We start from the raw sequence: 15759 nt of genomic DNA, 5'->3' as shown, positions 1-15759 counted from the left end.
TAACTGGCACTAGATAGCTAACCAGTGGATGTGTTGGCTTAAGACCACACAAAGACAACTGGGGAGGCTTCTAATTTTTCCTTGCTTTCACATTAGAGTAAGCAGGTTCATTTTGGAACTAAAATGATACTGACATTTCTTGGCTTTGAAATAGTTTCTTATTCAGATTTTTTTTTGATGTATTTAGTTTTAATGTGCTGTTTACTCAGGCATACCTTCAGGGACCCATGCCAAAAGTGGACAGAGTCAAGATTTTAATTTTCATCAAAATGAAATCATAATTAATAATGAGTATACTAAACTTGTGGTACGGAAGGTAATCTCCCCCCTCCCACCGCCAGTATTCAGATGTTTTTAAATTGCTTGAGTTGTGGCATTAGCAAGACTATGCAGCTCACCATGATTAAATGATACGGTACTTTTTAAATGTACGAATCATCATAAATCAAACCCCCTCACACTTTTAGATGGGACTGACAGTCATAAGAAATCCTACGCAGCTCACCAAGATTTAATGATTATTATTATTTAAGTGACATTGGTGAAGATGCTTAAATTTATCTCCAATTTATTAAGTCGCTTTCAGGTTCTGACTAGGAACTTTGGAAGCAAGAGGTGGGCAGAGCACCGATTCTGATGGTGTCCAAACCCTCCATAAAACAACTCTCATCTCTAGTGAAGGTTTCCAAGAGCAATGGAAGTTGTTGACCAGAAAAGGCAGGAAACCCAAGTGGCACAGAACACTTGATGAGTGGTTGTTTTGTGTTTCTCTTTTCTTCTGTCACTACTGAAAGCTCTCACCATCATCAGGCCTTGGAGTGCTTGACCAATGCTCAGGAAACATTGGACACTTCCAAAGCTTGTGGATCTCCTCTGATGTTTCTTGTTATATCCAGTGCTTCCTGATCTCTTCCAGTTTGTTTATTTATTATTCTGTTTATGAATTGCTTCCCATAAAATATATTGAAACTGATTGAGCTTTCAGTGCCCTGCCTACTTTCAGGCCAACAAATATTGGACAAGCATTGGAGGAAATCAAGAAGCATCTCTGATGTATGTTTAGTGCTGTTTGAAGACACATTCCTGGGCCTGTTTGAACACCATCAAAAAAAGACAGTGGAGGTCCCTGAGGAGGGCCAGAACTTGAGGACTGATGGGACAGTCCAAAAAGTTTCATAGATTTGATCCAGATTCTTTGCCTCTGGCTTAAATGTACATATCTGATGGGTTTTGGAGATCTTTGGGGTGGTGGTGGGGAGGAACCAAGCTTTTAGATCACTTGAATAGATGTTTCAGTTGCAAAAGTTAGTTTTGTTAAAGTCTGTTCATAATTATGTAGTGCTTTTTACATTTAGTACTTAAAACAAACCAATACTTTCTTTTTCCCTGGAGGTCTTTATTCCCATAACTGAAGGAGAAAGGAAGTTTGAAGTTTGGATTGCATTTATGCATAGCCTTTATTTTATGTACTGCATTTCATATAAGCTGCCCAGATGGTTACTGCTGATTCCAAGTTCATTTGAGTATCCTGCTGTGGAGTAAATGCTTGGTTATAAAGAACAAACATTTACTAAAAAATAATCATTCTTGATTTTGTCCCACATGAAGTGGTACATACTTTTTGGAATTGGATGGAATTGAATTATTACCTTTTTATGGATTGTTGTAAGAGTTCCTTGAGGCTTATGAGCAGCACTGTTAATCAGCCAGTCTGAAAATGGAATAACCAATACAATAATGTGCTGTACATGCTCATTCGGTTATTTACAAAGATACAGTACATCAAAATGCTAATTATCTTGTTTGTGTTGTGAATAATAATCTTGTAGTCCTTTTGTCTTAGAGTACTCTAATTAGATCAAGATAAATGGGATTCTTGTTTGTACGCAATGTTCAAGTTGCATAAGTGTAGACGACTATTTAATTTCATATTGTAGAACATTGAGAAAGGGATACTAAGCTTGGTATTCAAGAACCATCCAACCCTTAAGTGGAAGAGAAGCCAAGTGAAAGCCATCTTCCTAGATCAGTGCTTCGCAAACTTGGGTCTCCAGCTGTTTTTGGACTACAGCTCCCATCATTCCTAAGCTAGCAAGACAAGTGGTCAGGGATGATGGGAATTGTACTTCGAAAACAGCTGGCGACCCAAGTTTGGGAAACAATGTCCTCGACTAAGAAACATAAAAGTACCACAATATTTATGGGTATGTTTATGGAGAGCCAGCGTGGTGTAGTGGTTAAGAGCAGTAGACTTGTAATCTGGTGAACCGAGTTCGCTTCCCCGCTCCTCCACATGCAGCTGCTGGGTGACCTTGGGCTAGTCACACTTCTGTGAAGTCTCTCAGCCTCCTTCACCTCACAGAGTGTTTGTTGTGGGGGAGGAAGGGAAAGGAGAATGTTAGCCGCTTTGAGACTCCTTAGGGTAGTGATAAAGCGGGATATCAAATCCAAACTCTTCTATGTACCATAGCTTGTGATTTTGGGGGAATTAGCTCCCTTTACTACCTGGGGGCCATCAGGTACATCATCATCAAATTTATATATTGCCCTTCATCTGAAAATCACAGGGTGGTTCACAACATAAAAAAGCAAAATTAGAACACAAAATACATTTTTAAAAACGCAAAACCTGCTCCCACAAACATATTTAAAAGGACATAGTGCTTGTATTTGGGCCTGGAAACTAATTGTCATCCAGTGCAGTTGGACCAGAATCGGTGTAATGTGCTCAAATTGTCTTGCCCTGGTGAGCAACCTGGTTGCCAAATTCTGCACCAAACGACCTTCAGAGGCTGCCCAAAGTATTACATATTGCATTAATCTAACCTAGAGGTTACTAGAGCATAGATGACAGAAGTTAGGCTAACCCTGTCCTGATAGGGGTGCAACTGGGCCATCTGAAGCTGATGGATCCTTACTAACTGAAACTCATCCAACACAACAGGACTCGACAGTGCTCTGGACACCCATTGAGATTCATCTGCTGTAACAGTGGAGTCAGGATCCCAGTGGAATTTTATCTTCCAAATGCTCTGCAAATAAGTCACAGTGAGCTATTGCCAGTTCTGCCACCTCCTTCAGGCCATGATGTAAGAGGCCCTATACTATCCAGAAAAGCTCTGCGGGACAGCACAATGAGGATGCAACAGAGGCAGCAAAGTATGCCCTCTGCTGCCTTCACTGCCACTTGGTAGGCTTGATTATGAGCCTTCACAAGTGTTTGAAAGCATTTGACCAGAGTTTTCCTCCACTCACATTTGAGCTGTCTCCCAGCTTGTTTCTTTGCCATAAGATCCGAAGTATACTAGGGAGTCAAGCAGGCTCCACAAAGTGGGAGAAGGGTGCTCTGGGATGATTGTTTCAATGGCCCATGCCATTTGGATGTTCCAGAGGTCAGCTAGGTCTTCGACAGTCATATCAGCTGGAAAGCCCATTTGAAAGCCCATTGGATCCATCAGCCTCTGAGGGTGAACCGGCCCTGATGTTCCACTGACTACCCAGTTTGAGGGAGAACAGAGGGAATAGAATCCTCCCCAACCCAAAAAAGGACATTCTGTTGACAAATAGAACTTATAGTTGTAAGTAGTCATTTGCTATATTTCATTATCTTTTTTAAAAAACACCATGCAGTTGTTTTTTAAAAACTTTTTTGGCAGTAGGTATACATCACCTGAATGTTGAGCTTTATTTTAATAGCATCAGTAGATGGCAGTAAATCATGGCCGATTTTTATCCTTCCAAGATGACAGATTTATTTCCAGGGATCCTACCACCTAATGACAAATTCAGCTAACTTGACTGTTTATTAGAAACCAAAGAACTATTTTGGGCTTGCCAAAGGGCTTTGATATACCCAGGGGAATATTTGACTTTTCTTTTGTTGTGCCACTTCACAAACTGCTTTTGAAAGTCTTCATTGCAGGCATGGAGGGTTTGCTGTTTGAGGAACATGAGCCCAATGTTCTTTGTGATATGCAAAACAAGTAACACACTTTTTTGGATTCTGTCCTTTATTAAATAATTTCTTTCCCCAAAGATGAAAGAGACTGGACTTGCTATTTCTGGGGATTTAAAAATAGCAATATACTTGTTTTCTGTTTACATTCATCTGACTTGGAGGGTGGGTTGAAGAAGGTGTGTTCAGTGCCTGACCTAGGGCAAAGTGAAGCTACCATTTCCTAAATCCTTATGTTTACAGTAACCAGAAAGTCTTCTTCTTTGGTGATTACTTGTAGCCAAGTAAGATTGTCTTCCATAAACACGGTTTTAACAATGAGTCCGTAAGTGACTGTGGAGGCCAATTCTGGATCCACACGTCCTTCCACAGTGGGGACATTGGTTTCTAGGTGGGGAGTTGATCACAGTGTGGATTTGCCAAGTGTGCCTTCCTCTTAGCATGTTTCTCCCTTGCGTTCTGAGTTTGAATGTCTTCAAAGCCCATGAAACCTTTGGTAAAGGCTGTTCTCTAATTGGAGCGCTTGCAGGCAAGTGTTTCCCAATTGTTGGTGTTTATGCTACATTTTTTAAGCTTTGCCTTGAGACAGTCTTTAAGCATCTTTTGTTGACTACCAGCATTATGCTTTCCATTTTTAAGTTCAGAATAGAGTAGTTGCTTTGGAAAACAATAATCAGGCATCTGCACAACATGACTAGTCCAGCAAAGTTGATGTTGAAGAATCATTGCTTCAACACTGGTGATCTTTGCTTCTTCCAGCACACTGGTATTAGTTCACCTGTCTTCCCAAGTGATGTGTAAAATTTTTCGGAGACACCGTTGATGGAATCTTTCGAGGAGTTGGAGATGGCGTTTAAAGTGGTCAATGTTTCACAAGCATACACTAAGGTTGGTAGTACAATAGCTTTGTAAACAAACATTTTGGTTTCCCTGCGAATGTGCTGGTCCTCAAACACTCTGCACTTCAATCGGGAGAAAGCCGCACTCGTGGAGCTCAGGCAATGCTGGATTTCGGCATTCATGTCGGCCCTTGTGGAAAGATAACTGCCCAGGTAGGAGAAGTCATAGAAATTTTCCAACGTTACACCATTGAGTTGGATTTGTGGCACTGCAGAGGGGTTATTTTGTACTCGTTGGTGCAGCACTTTGGTTTTTTGGATGTTGAGTGATAGGCTAAGCTTTTTGTAAGCTTCTGTGAAGATATTTAGGATGGTTTGGAGGTCATCCTGTGTCTGACCTAGGGCAAATTGAAGGTTATCATTTCCTAAATCCTCATGTTTACAGTAACCAGAAAGTAGAGATGCAGTAAATGGACCAAGCACATAGGATACCTGTAATGAACAGGGATGGATGCTGGTGACATCATTTAGGAAGTAAAATTTTACTGGAAGCTGGATGAATTTTATATATTTTAAAAATGGTTTCTAGAGTCATGTGCCTTTTGTAATTTTGTACTATTGGTGCCATTGGGGATGCCAAACTGATTAGATTTGGGTTTGGAGTAGGGAGACATCCAGTGGTGCACAAGTGGAATGACCTTCTACTCGTGTAGTCTTCCTTCTCTTCTTCCCCTCAGTTCCCTCGATGTGCTGGGAATCTGCTCTGGAAGGCTAGGGAACCTACAATTTTAAATATTAATATGGCAGTATTGTTAACGTGTATTAAAGTTGTTTAAACACCTGGGACGCACTGAAATACTTGAGTCTCTAACTGTGTAATTGAATTCCTTCCCAAAAGTTGCTTCAGATCACAGCTGAAATCTAATTGCATTTGCGACTTAAGCTATGTGATCTCATAGACTAAATCATAGTTGCATTGTTCATTTGGCTTAAACTGCAGGAGAGACACAGGATCAATAAACCAGCAACATGATATTTTTAAAAATAAAGTATCCTGGGGAAAGTATTTCAGAGGTGAATGGAGTTCTGAGTATTTCAGCTGCTTAAGGGCCTTCAGAACAGTCATTGTCATAGAGCCAAGGCTATGTTGCTTTACCTACCAAGTTGTGGGCGGCATGTGTGGATATGTGGCCATAACAATGACCTACATTTAACTTTGTTGGCAAGTCCTAATTTTGCTTTCCCTTCCAAGTTCCTGCTGTCTCCCCCACCTCCTCCATATTTTAAAGTACACAAAGTTTTCTAAGTGCTGTACAGAGGCGAAACAGTACATTCCCTTCCCGCAGGCTTATAAACTAATAGGTGCATAACCACCACCACCAGCAATTTCAACAGTTGGAAGTGCAATTACTTACATCTTAAGATGAAATCTGTAAGTAAAGGTCTCATTGTTAATATCGGATATATTTGGAGACAAGTGGCAGATGAAATTTTAACTCCTAAAGAAGCTTGTTACCTGACCTTTCAAAGTGTCTCTGTACTCAGACGGAAGAACGTTCAATCTCAGGCATGTGCCTGGGAATAAGCAGGATGGATCATCACATAATTGCCTTGTGTTTGAAAGACTAGTGTAGAATGATGGAATACTGATCTAGCTGTGGGTATTTAGCAAAGGTATCACCGACTTTCTACATTCACATCTATCAGAAGGCGGTAAACAAGTGACAGTGCACCCACCAGTGCAGCAATTTTACAACCATTTCCCCACACATTCCATTAGTAGCACTTACATGTGAACTGATAATTAGTAATAATAATAATAATAATTTATTATTTATACCCCGCCCATCTGGCTGGGTTTCCCCAGCCACTCTGGGCGGCTTCCAAAAGAATATTAAAATACTATGATACATCAAACATTAAAAGCTTCCCTAAACAGGGCTGCCTTCAGATGTCTTCTAAAAGTCTGGTTTTAGCTCTAATTAGCTCTGCTATTTGTCCATCTAGCCTAGTATGGTCTAACATGACTGGAAGCCGCTCTCCAGCATGTTAAGCAGAGATCTTTCCCATCACCTCCTACTTGATCTTTCTGACAGCAGATACTGGGATTGAATTTAGGTCCTTCCGCATATTAAAAAAAATGTGCTATTGTGCTAGTACTGAGGCATGGTCTCTTCCATAAACGGAATTGGTATGTAAAAGAGAGAAACACATACAGGAAAAGGTTGGCAAGGAGTTCCTCTGCAGAAATTACATTAAAAATCACTGGACCCTTTACGATGATATTACAGGCACCCCCCTTACATGCAACGTACTTACGTGTGATCATGTTTATGTGGGTTGCCGTTAAATAAATAAACAGATTGGCCTTCCTTTTATTGGGGCTTCTGCAATTTCACTTTTGCTTACATGGCCCTGGAACATAACCAATGTGTTAGTGCACTGCACTGAATGGGAATGTCCTTAGCAGTCAGTCAAGACAGCAATGGGATTATACCCTATCAATGGCTTATAATTTAATATTTTTAGGGCAGCGCACAATGCAGAAAACACATTTAAAGCTGTAATTACAATAGTTTATAACATATTTTTCATAGTACAGCTTATCTTGGGATCTCTCAGTATGTTGGGCTTTTCCCAAATGAGTAAGAAACTCCGCTTTCCTCTTAGAGGAGTTAGAAAAGCTGATAATTCTTTGACTGGTATCAGATATAACTAATGTTCTCTCTTGAACAGAGCATTACTGTAGTATTTGAAGATGTAGTTTGCAATGACAGGTTTCGCTGAAGAAGCCAAAAAACGGAAAGAAATTATGTGTCCTGACTGTTGTATTTTCAGTCACTGGAGTTTTCTTTCAAGTGACATAGACAAATGTTTCTGTACTGTATAGACCTGTGCTATCATTGAAAGAACTACATGGGATATTGTATATTTACTGTAGTTACCATGTTTTCCCCCATTCTTGAATTCTGCTATTCTGCTTATGCTCCTTAGTTCCCAAAATACTGGGAGCAGATTGTTGGGACTTATTTCGGGATTTGTTTTTGTGTGTTTCCTTCATAAATTCTGCTGCAGATGCAGAGCTCTCAGATTGCACCTGTCTGGACAATTTTTGGTTTCATTTGGATGTTATGTAGATCTGCTTTATTAATAATCCAAACAAAATATGACATACACCGAACAGCATATGTAAAATTTTGCCTGCATTTGAGTGTTACACTGAAGAATAATGGTGTACACAGGAGCATAGCATAAAATGAAATAGGCGAGTGTTCATTTTATGCATAAAGTGGTTTGAATATATTTTACCCTCAGTAACAATAGTAGCTTATTTGACTTGGTTGCACAAACGGATTTGGGAATATGAATATATACTCAATATTTTTTTCTAGAGTCAAATAAGCTTCCAGCTAGTACTTCATTACCCCTGGTAGAATCCTAATCATAAGTGCTGAATAGCCAATAAGTTTATTTCTTGACATGTTAGGAATGTAAGATTTAGATACTATGTGTAGCCATGCTCTCCCTGGGGAGAGACAGGGGGAGGAGACACATTAGCTTTGAAAATTTAAGTTTAAGAAGCACCAAATAGTTGTAGTTTATTGAGCATAACTGTATGGACTCAAGGTATGAGCAGTGTTGATACCATATAGGGTGGGTGCCATGTTTTATTGGACTGACCAGGAATTAAATATTTTTCTTAAGATTTTGAATTTTGCAAAGGTTGACTTCAAGCAATGTGAGGAATAGAGGAAAGGTTGGGCATACCCAGTGAGGTTTTGCACAAAGGGTGCATATGGCTGGTTCATTAGATTTCTCCTGACTGCATTGGTGAGCTGGTCTTTATTGTTTCTATATTTTTACTTTTTGGTTATGTGGCAAAGGTGTATCTAATAAGAAAACAAAGCACCTTCATCCTTAAATGAAGCTGTTAAATATTTGTGTTAACTTGGTGAATGCCATAATGGTAGGAGATGAATAAAACTGGGAGACGTCAGTGCTTTTGGCTTAAGCTGTATTTAGGAAGCATACCAGGTAAAATTAGCAATTAGCTAAGAACTAAATACGACATCTAGGAAAGCAAATACGGCAGCATTTGCCAATCTGCTCTCTCCAGATGTTTGGACTGCAACTTCACTACATTAGTGAAGGCTGAAATAGGAGGTGATCAAATATGTGATGGCAAAAATGACTTTGTTGTTGCTGCTGCTTAATTTGTAGTTCCACCAGAGAGCTGTGAAGGCTCCAAATTAGAACAGTTGTGTTCTAGTTGTGTATCTTTCAGGATGCGAATGTGGCAAACCTGGAAGTATTTTTCCAGGTTTCGCCGCATGCACAGAAGCGCTAAACTGTGTCATGTGCATGCGCAGAAGCGCTAAACCATACCATGCGCATGCACAGAAGCGGCACCTCTGGTTGCAAATTCCTCGGGATGTGGCCAGACCTCTAGAACAGATCCCGTTCGCAGCTGGAGGTAACACTGTATTTGGAGCAAATCTGAGGTTTTACTCCCTAAGGACAACCCTACTTCCTGGAGACAGAATTGGGGGTGTCTGTTGTACATATTGAGTAGGACCCCTAGTACAGGCAGCGACCGTTTAGTCTGGAGGTTATGTTCCTGACCCTCGTGCATCGGCAGAGCACGCATAAACCCCTTCTGACCCCATCCCCTCTTCATCCCACTCCACTTCTGGGTTGCAGTGATGCATGTGTGGTGGCACCATACTTTCTTCTGCTGAGACTTGAAAGGGACCTCCTGTCAAGCGCTGTAGCACCATAAGTGGGCACACGACGTAGCTTTGACTGAGCCATCCAGAGTGGGCTCTGCTGAGGTAATTGGGACTGAGATATGTGGCCATCCTGGTGATGAGAATAATCTGTTCTAGATTGCTCAAGGAACAGGCCTGCAACAAAGCTCTCGGGCGGGGATAAGGAGTTTCCAGGAGACAGTTTCAGTAGCTTGCCTTCTCTGCTAGTAATCCGGAGAAAGTTTACCTGAGCTTCATTGTGTTACCCAGTGAGTAGAGGACATCTATGCACATAATGTCCCAGGTTCAATTCCTAATACTTTCTGTTAAAAAGATCTCAAGTATAGGATTGAAAACACTTGGGTCTGAGACCTTGCATTGCTGCCGCCAGTCAAAGTGAACATTATAAGGGTCAATGGACTGGCAAAATAAGTCAGCTTTTTGTGTAATCAGCGTCATTGACCAACATAGCTGATTGGGATGATAAACTTTGCAGCTTCTATTTAGATATTGGACACCTAGGAGCGCCTTCCAAACAGCAGGGCCGAATTTGTATGCATCAAGAAGATTTGTTCAACATGAGGATGTGAAAAATCTTTTGATATGTCTTGTATCTTGGAACTCTAAACAAGCTCTGTCTGCTAAACAAATGCATCAAGATCCCTGAATATTTTACCTTTCCTGCATTTCAGCTTATGCTATTCTATTGTGCCCATAAAAGAAGTAAAAGGAAGAGACAGTGGAAATTAAACGGTTTGATTTTAAAATATTTTCTTTTTAGAAAGCTACAAGCTAGATATGGATTCACTGACATAGAGGGATCAATTGTACATCATCCAGATTTTTGGAGCCTGGTCACTAAAATAGCCATATTCATCTTTTATCTTTGTTTCCAGATGTCCTAGCTCTTTGAACCAAAATAAAAGTTTATCTTCAAAAGAACATTATAACAAAGGACTTCACTTTATGAAATACTTGTTCTGTCAGGGAAAAATATATATAAAAGCTGAATGCACATGTGGATATGGGTTGTTAACTTCAGAATTTTACCACACGTGTTGGTATCACCCCTGTATTTTTTCCTTCCTTCCATAAAATTTAAATGCCTCATTTCTGCTGATTTGTATTTTGCCCTATACTTATTTGCTTTTTAAGATGGCATTTTACAATAGTTACTAATTGCATGAGAATTATACTATTCATTGGACTCAAAGTAACTGAAATGTACACGAGTAATTGGACAAATCTGCTTTGAAATATATAGAAGATTTTTTTGTTTGCTGTGTTACACAAACATTTTCTTCCTTCCTAGAATGTTGTGTATGAAATATGAAAAACAGCTGTATGGAATTCCAATTATTCATCTAATATGGACAGATGGAATTTTGCAGCACCTCATAGGCAGTTCAGTTAGTAGCATAAAGATTTATGATGTAGTTCTCAGTGCATATTGGCTTTCATAAAGAGATAGTGGCATCATACACTTTGAGACCTGTTTTGCTACAGTTGTATGTGTTCTGTACAGTTGTGTCAAATGCAGGACGAGGACTTTGTTCCTTGCTGACCTAGAACAACTAATTTAAAGCCTTTTGGGGCTTTAACCAGCATGAGTTATTATTTGGATCCTGGCTTCTTTTTTCTGAAATAATGCTGCTTTTATGACTTCAAACAAACATGTCACAAGGTGCAGCTTGTCTGTAGTAATTGTACTGTTTTAGATTTAAAGGATGTAAAGTTAATAAAAGCCGTTGCTGGCTTTGGGGTAAGTAGTGCTTTGATTGTCTTTAATTTTTCTTCACAGGTATATGATGTTGATTGATGGCAAGAATGAAGTGTATATGATTGACAGAGATAACTCGGTGTTTCAGGTATCCAATCTGGAGTTTCCATTTCGTAAAGATCCACGTGTACACTTAGAAAATACTCTGATGGATGGGGTAAGAGGCTCTGTCTTTCTGTACCATATGCATGCTGTTTTCATTTCAGTAGTTTAAGATAGTGTGGCAACAGCGAGGGAAGCCTAGTGTCCAATTATTTCTAGAATTTGCCCATTCTGTGGTTTCAGAAGAAAATTACAGCTGGGGCTCTGTGAAGGTACCCACCAGATTGCCAGTAGTGACAGTCCATATTGTTCAAGTCACTTTGGGCTGACTCTGCAGAAGGCAGAAACTCTCTGAGCAGCTCTGCACAGAGTAAAAGGATACTCCACTCTTCCGCTGAGTACTTTGGCATTTGGAGAAGAATAAGGAGGGCAGGATCTGTTATTTCTGCAACAAGACTTTGGGGGAAGCAGCACTGCAATCTTCCTCACCGCTTTTTCTTTCTCACTGCATGTGTAGACAACATGTAGGAGGGGAGGGGTCAGTGACAACCACACATAATAGCTTTCTGTGCTGCCATTGGTGATCCTGCTGCATATAACAGTTTCACCCCAAAAGAGAGATTTATCACTGTCTCCAAAATGGTCACAGTGTAAATAAAATTATCTGTGAGGAGCTAAAGGAAGACAGGTTCTTCTTAGCTCAGGGTTGGGGAACCTTTGGCCTCCAGGCCAAACTTGGCCCACCATGGGTTCAAATTTGGTCCACAAGACCCCACCCTCTCATAAACCATGCCTGCCTGCCTGCCTCACAGGTAGAGTGGGAGCCATAGAACGAGCTCCTGATTATGCAGTGGTCAAGAAAAGCACCCGATGGGTGGGAGCTCCAAAGACTGCTAGATTGGCTGTGAGAGAAAGTTCCCTGTAGGGAACTTGTTCATACAGACAATGCCTGCAAAAAGCAAGGCAAACTCAGCCGCAGAAGTGAGACGTGAGCCTTGTATGCACTTTCCATCACTATTCTTCAAACTCTTCACTGAATGTAGAACGTGACTTCTGTACTGGGAAAGTCCAGACTTTATTTGAAACTGGAATTTCCCTGAACTTAACAGGATCAAACCTACTTAGTGGCCCTGGTTGTTTTAATGTCACAAAAATAATTTTGTGGAAAGCTTAAAATTTGCGGTAAGTGATTTCCAGTGTAGCTGTGCTTCTAGCATGTACTTTCCCTTTGGAAATATTATACACTCATACCTCATGTTATTTCCGCTTCATGTTACGTTCTTTCAGGTTACGTCCCACGGCGACCCGGAAGTACCAGAAAGGGTTACTTCTGGGTTTCGCTGCATGCGCAGAAGTGCAAAATGACATCATTTGTGTGCGCAGACGCAGCGAATCGCAACCCGCATGCGCGCAGATGCGCCACTGTGGGTTGCGTTCTTTACATGTTGCAAGTGGGCCTCCAGAACAGATCCCTTTCATAACCAGAGGTACCACTGTCATTGGCCCTGGTTCTTTGGTTCCGTTGATTTAAATCTGAGGCTGCTGTTCAGTTTAGTTAAATGAGTATCTATATACTGTTTTATATCCATAATAACCTCCATCACTTAGAGCAGTTACATATTTAGGGTGATGGAAAAATGATGAGGAATGCCTTTTTGGATTTTTAACCCAGTTTGTGCCCTTTGTGCTATAGCTGTCATTCCAGTAGATCCTGGATATATCTTCCTTCAGGTGAACTGCTCAGTCTTTCCAGGAACCATTTAAATACAATGTGAGGTGGATTTCTTTCAAAAGTCAAGTGTTTTCTTTCCATCTTGCAAGGCTAGGGAGCAAAGGGTTTAGAATGTGACATAAAATAAAAACATAAAATTAATAGCCATGTGAATAGCAATTGAAATCTATAATTAATATTGTAGCAGTGATGTGAAATACTCAACAGCACCCTTGGACTTGGCTTTCTTTCTTCTCGTGGTTGTTTTTACTCTTTTAATATTGGCCTGCGCAATGATTTTTGACCATATTAAATGTAAAACAAATGTCTTCAAAGTAAATTTGGTACAAAACACACACTTTATTAGAGATGCTGTCTTCACTTTACAATGAAAGCTATTACTTGTTGTGAACATTACACCAGATAATCAAACTCCTCACAGCAACTCTAGCATCCATTGTGAATATACTCATTTTTAGTTTCCATGGCAACACAACTGTATAACAGAAACCCCCAAAGATGCATTTCTGGTCTCAAATGTTACCCCAGAGCTCAATAATGCTCCTGGTGTTGTGCTTGCTTATTGATTTCATGTTAGTGTGAAAGCTGCAAGGAGAAAAGTACTACTCAGACTTGAATGCTGAGGGAGAAGAAGATGAATTTCCAGCAACAGCTTTCCTTCAAGATGGCAATGTCCTGTTACAATCTTTGCAAGCTCTCAGCCAGAGCTATCTCTCTCTCTGCCACAAGCTCTCCTTGAAGGGCTAGCCTACACCAATATCTCAAGGAAAGGACATCAGAATTTCAGAACAAAGACCAGAAGTGATGTTGCTAATATCCCTTAAATTGTATAGTGAAGACCCTAGCACTAGAACTCAATGCTGAAAAAAGAGAGTTTATGCACTGCTACACTCCAGTACATGCCCTACAAGAGATTTACCATTTTTCTAGGGTGGTTTCGTTGATGACCAAACAGTGTCTACCGTCAGATATTTTTTTTAAAAAAGCAAAAGTTCCATTTCTTCATTCACAGAAAATATTTCTGCAACTTGGAACATGTCATCTACTAATTTCTGGAACAATATGGAGCAGCCCTGAAGTATATTCAGACTTTGATTGGATGCACACATCTCCTCTTTGAACGATCAGTCCCAAACCCTAAACATCTGTTTTGTTTGCATGAGTTTGTTATCTATATGCTAATAGGAATATTCTGGATTTCATAGTAGTAAGAGCTTTATCATTACATTGGCGCTGCAAACAAAAGTGAACCATATAAAACTAGCAATCTGGTGTTCATATTATTGTAAGAGCCTGGTGGTGTCATGCATTATCCAGGTTTTTCTGATGCACTACCATGCATACAGCATGCATTTAATTTACCTGTTTGTCCTGCTCAGCTCCACCCATCACCACCCATCAGCTGCCACATGGCTTTTGGCTTTTCTGCAGTGTCAACCCCACTTCCAGCAAGAAAATTTCATGAAAAATGAATCCATGCTGGAAAACTGAGGGAGGGATCCTAATGGTAAAGCAAAGCAAGTTAAAGGACTGCTTGCAAGTTTTGCAAAAATATTAAGATGTTATTTTTTTCTTTTTTCCAGGAAATGATTATTGACAAGGTAAACGGCCAGGTTGTTCCTCGGTACTTGATATATGACATAATTAAATTCAGTGTAAGTATATCATGCTGTGAAACATTTAGTTAGGGTAAAGAAGAGCCAGTTCTAATAACCATTTGTATAAATGTATAAACTACTTCTTTAAACCAAATAAAAACCTCTATATGGTGAAGAACAGTAGTATTTTTAGACAGCAATGAATACTTAAAGTCAATTACTATCACATCTGTCAAGTGAAACCGAAATGTGTAATGGGCGGCTGTATTGTTCAGCATGGAGACTATGCTGAATACATTTGTGGATTTTTCGTGTGTGTCTTGGTAAGAGTGTGCTCCCTGGAGTCTTCGTCACTCAGTTTTTCTGAGCTTTTCTTACAGGATTCTGGGGGGAATCTTTTAGTAAAATCTCCCCTTCTCAGGGAGCAGAAAGGAGAACTACAAGGAAGGTTTGCCGCAGCAGTGGCAACCACTGGAATACACCCCCCCCTTCCCATTTCATAGGAGTAGTCTAGGAGGATACCATGATCAATGGTGTTGAAAACCACAGAGAGATGGAAATAGGAATAAAGTCATACTCCCTTTGTTCTCTGTAAATCACATTTTCCAGGGTGACCAAGGTCAACTCAGTCAAGACAGCTACCCCACTACAACTCTCTGCACCACCTTACTCAATAAGGAAATATTTGTGACTGTTTGGAAGCTTTTCCAGTCCAAGGGTCCAAGGGTTTATTTTGCAGTGACACTACCCCCTCATACATTGCACATTCTGGATCCAACCAGTCAAACCCCTTTTGCTAGATTTAATAAACCAGGAGGGACAGGAGTCAAGAGGACTTGTGATTGGGCATTAAGCAGCATCTTGTCCTCAGCAATTGCAATAACTGCAGAGTCAGGGTTACTCCAAAGCTGAGAAACTTAATCCTCAAAGCATGAATCCAGTTAATCACAGCAGAACCTCAAATGCTCCAGATGTCCTTCCCCCACAGTGGGAATCCATTAACATCTAGAAATAACTCCACTGGCTGGATCCTAGAGGATGCAGTGCAAGCTGTGAAATGAGCTT

General features: G+C 40.3%; 1 protein-coding gene across 3 annotated transcripts in view; it reads left to right on the top strand.

Moving 5' to 3' along the window:
- The window catches only part of RNGTT (RNA guanylyltransferase and 5'-phosphatase), a 114986-nt gene that overhangs the window by 25186 nt on the left and 74041 nt on the right, over positions 1–15759 (top strand). For all 3 annotated transcript variants that reach the window (XM_080999889.1, XM_080999890.1, XM_080999888.1), the window contains exons 9-10: positions 11344–11479; positions 14680–14751. In XM_080999889.1, coding sequence (XP_080856015.1) covers positions 11344–11479; positions 14680–14751 — 208 coding nt within the window. The remainder of the gene's footprint in view (positions 1–11343; positions 11480–14679; positions 14752–15759) is intronic.

The sequence above is a fragment of the Podarcis pityusensis genome, assembly GCF_964106645.2.
Source record: "Podarcis pityusensis genome assembly, chromosome: 3".
NCBI classification, from domain to species: Eukaryota; Metazoa; Chordata; class Lepidosauria; order Squamata; family Lacertidae; genus Podarcis; species Podarcis pityusensis.
The sequence above is the reverse complement of the archived record's forward strand: the minus strand, read 5'-3'. Positions and strand labels throughout refer to the sequence as shown.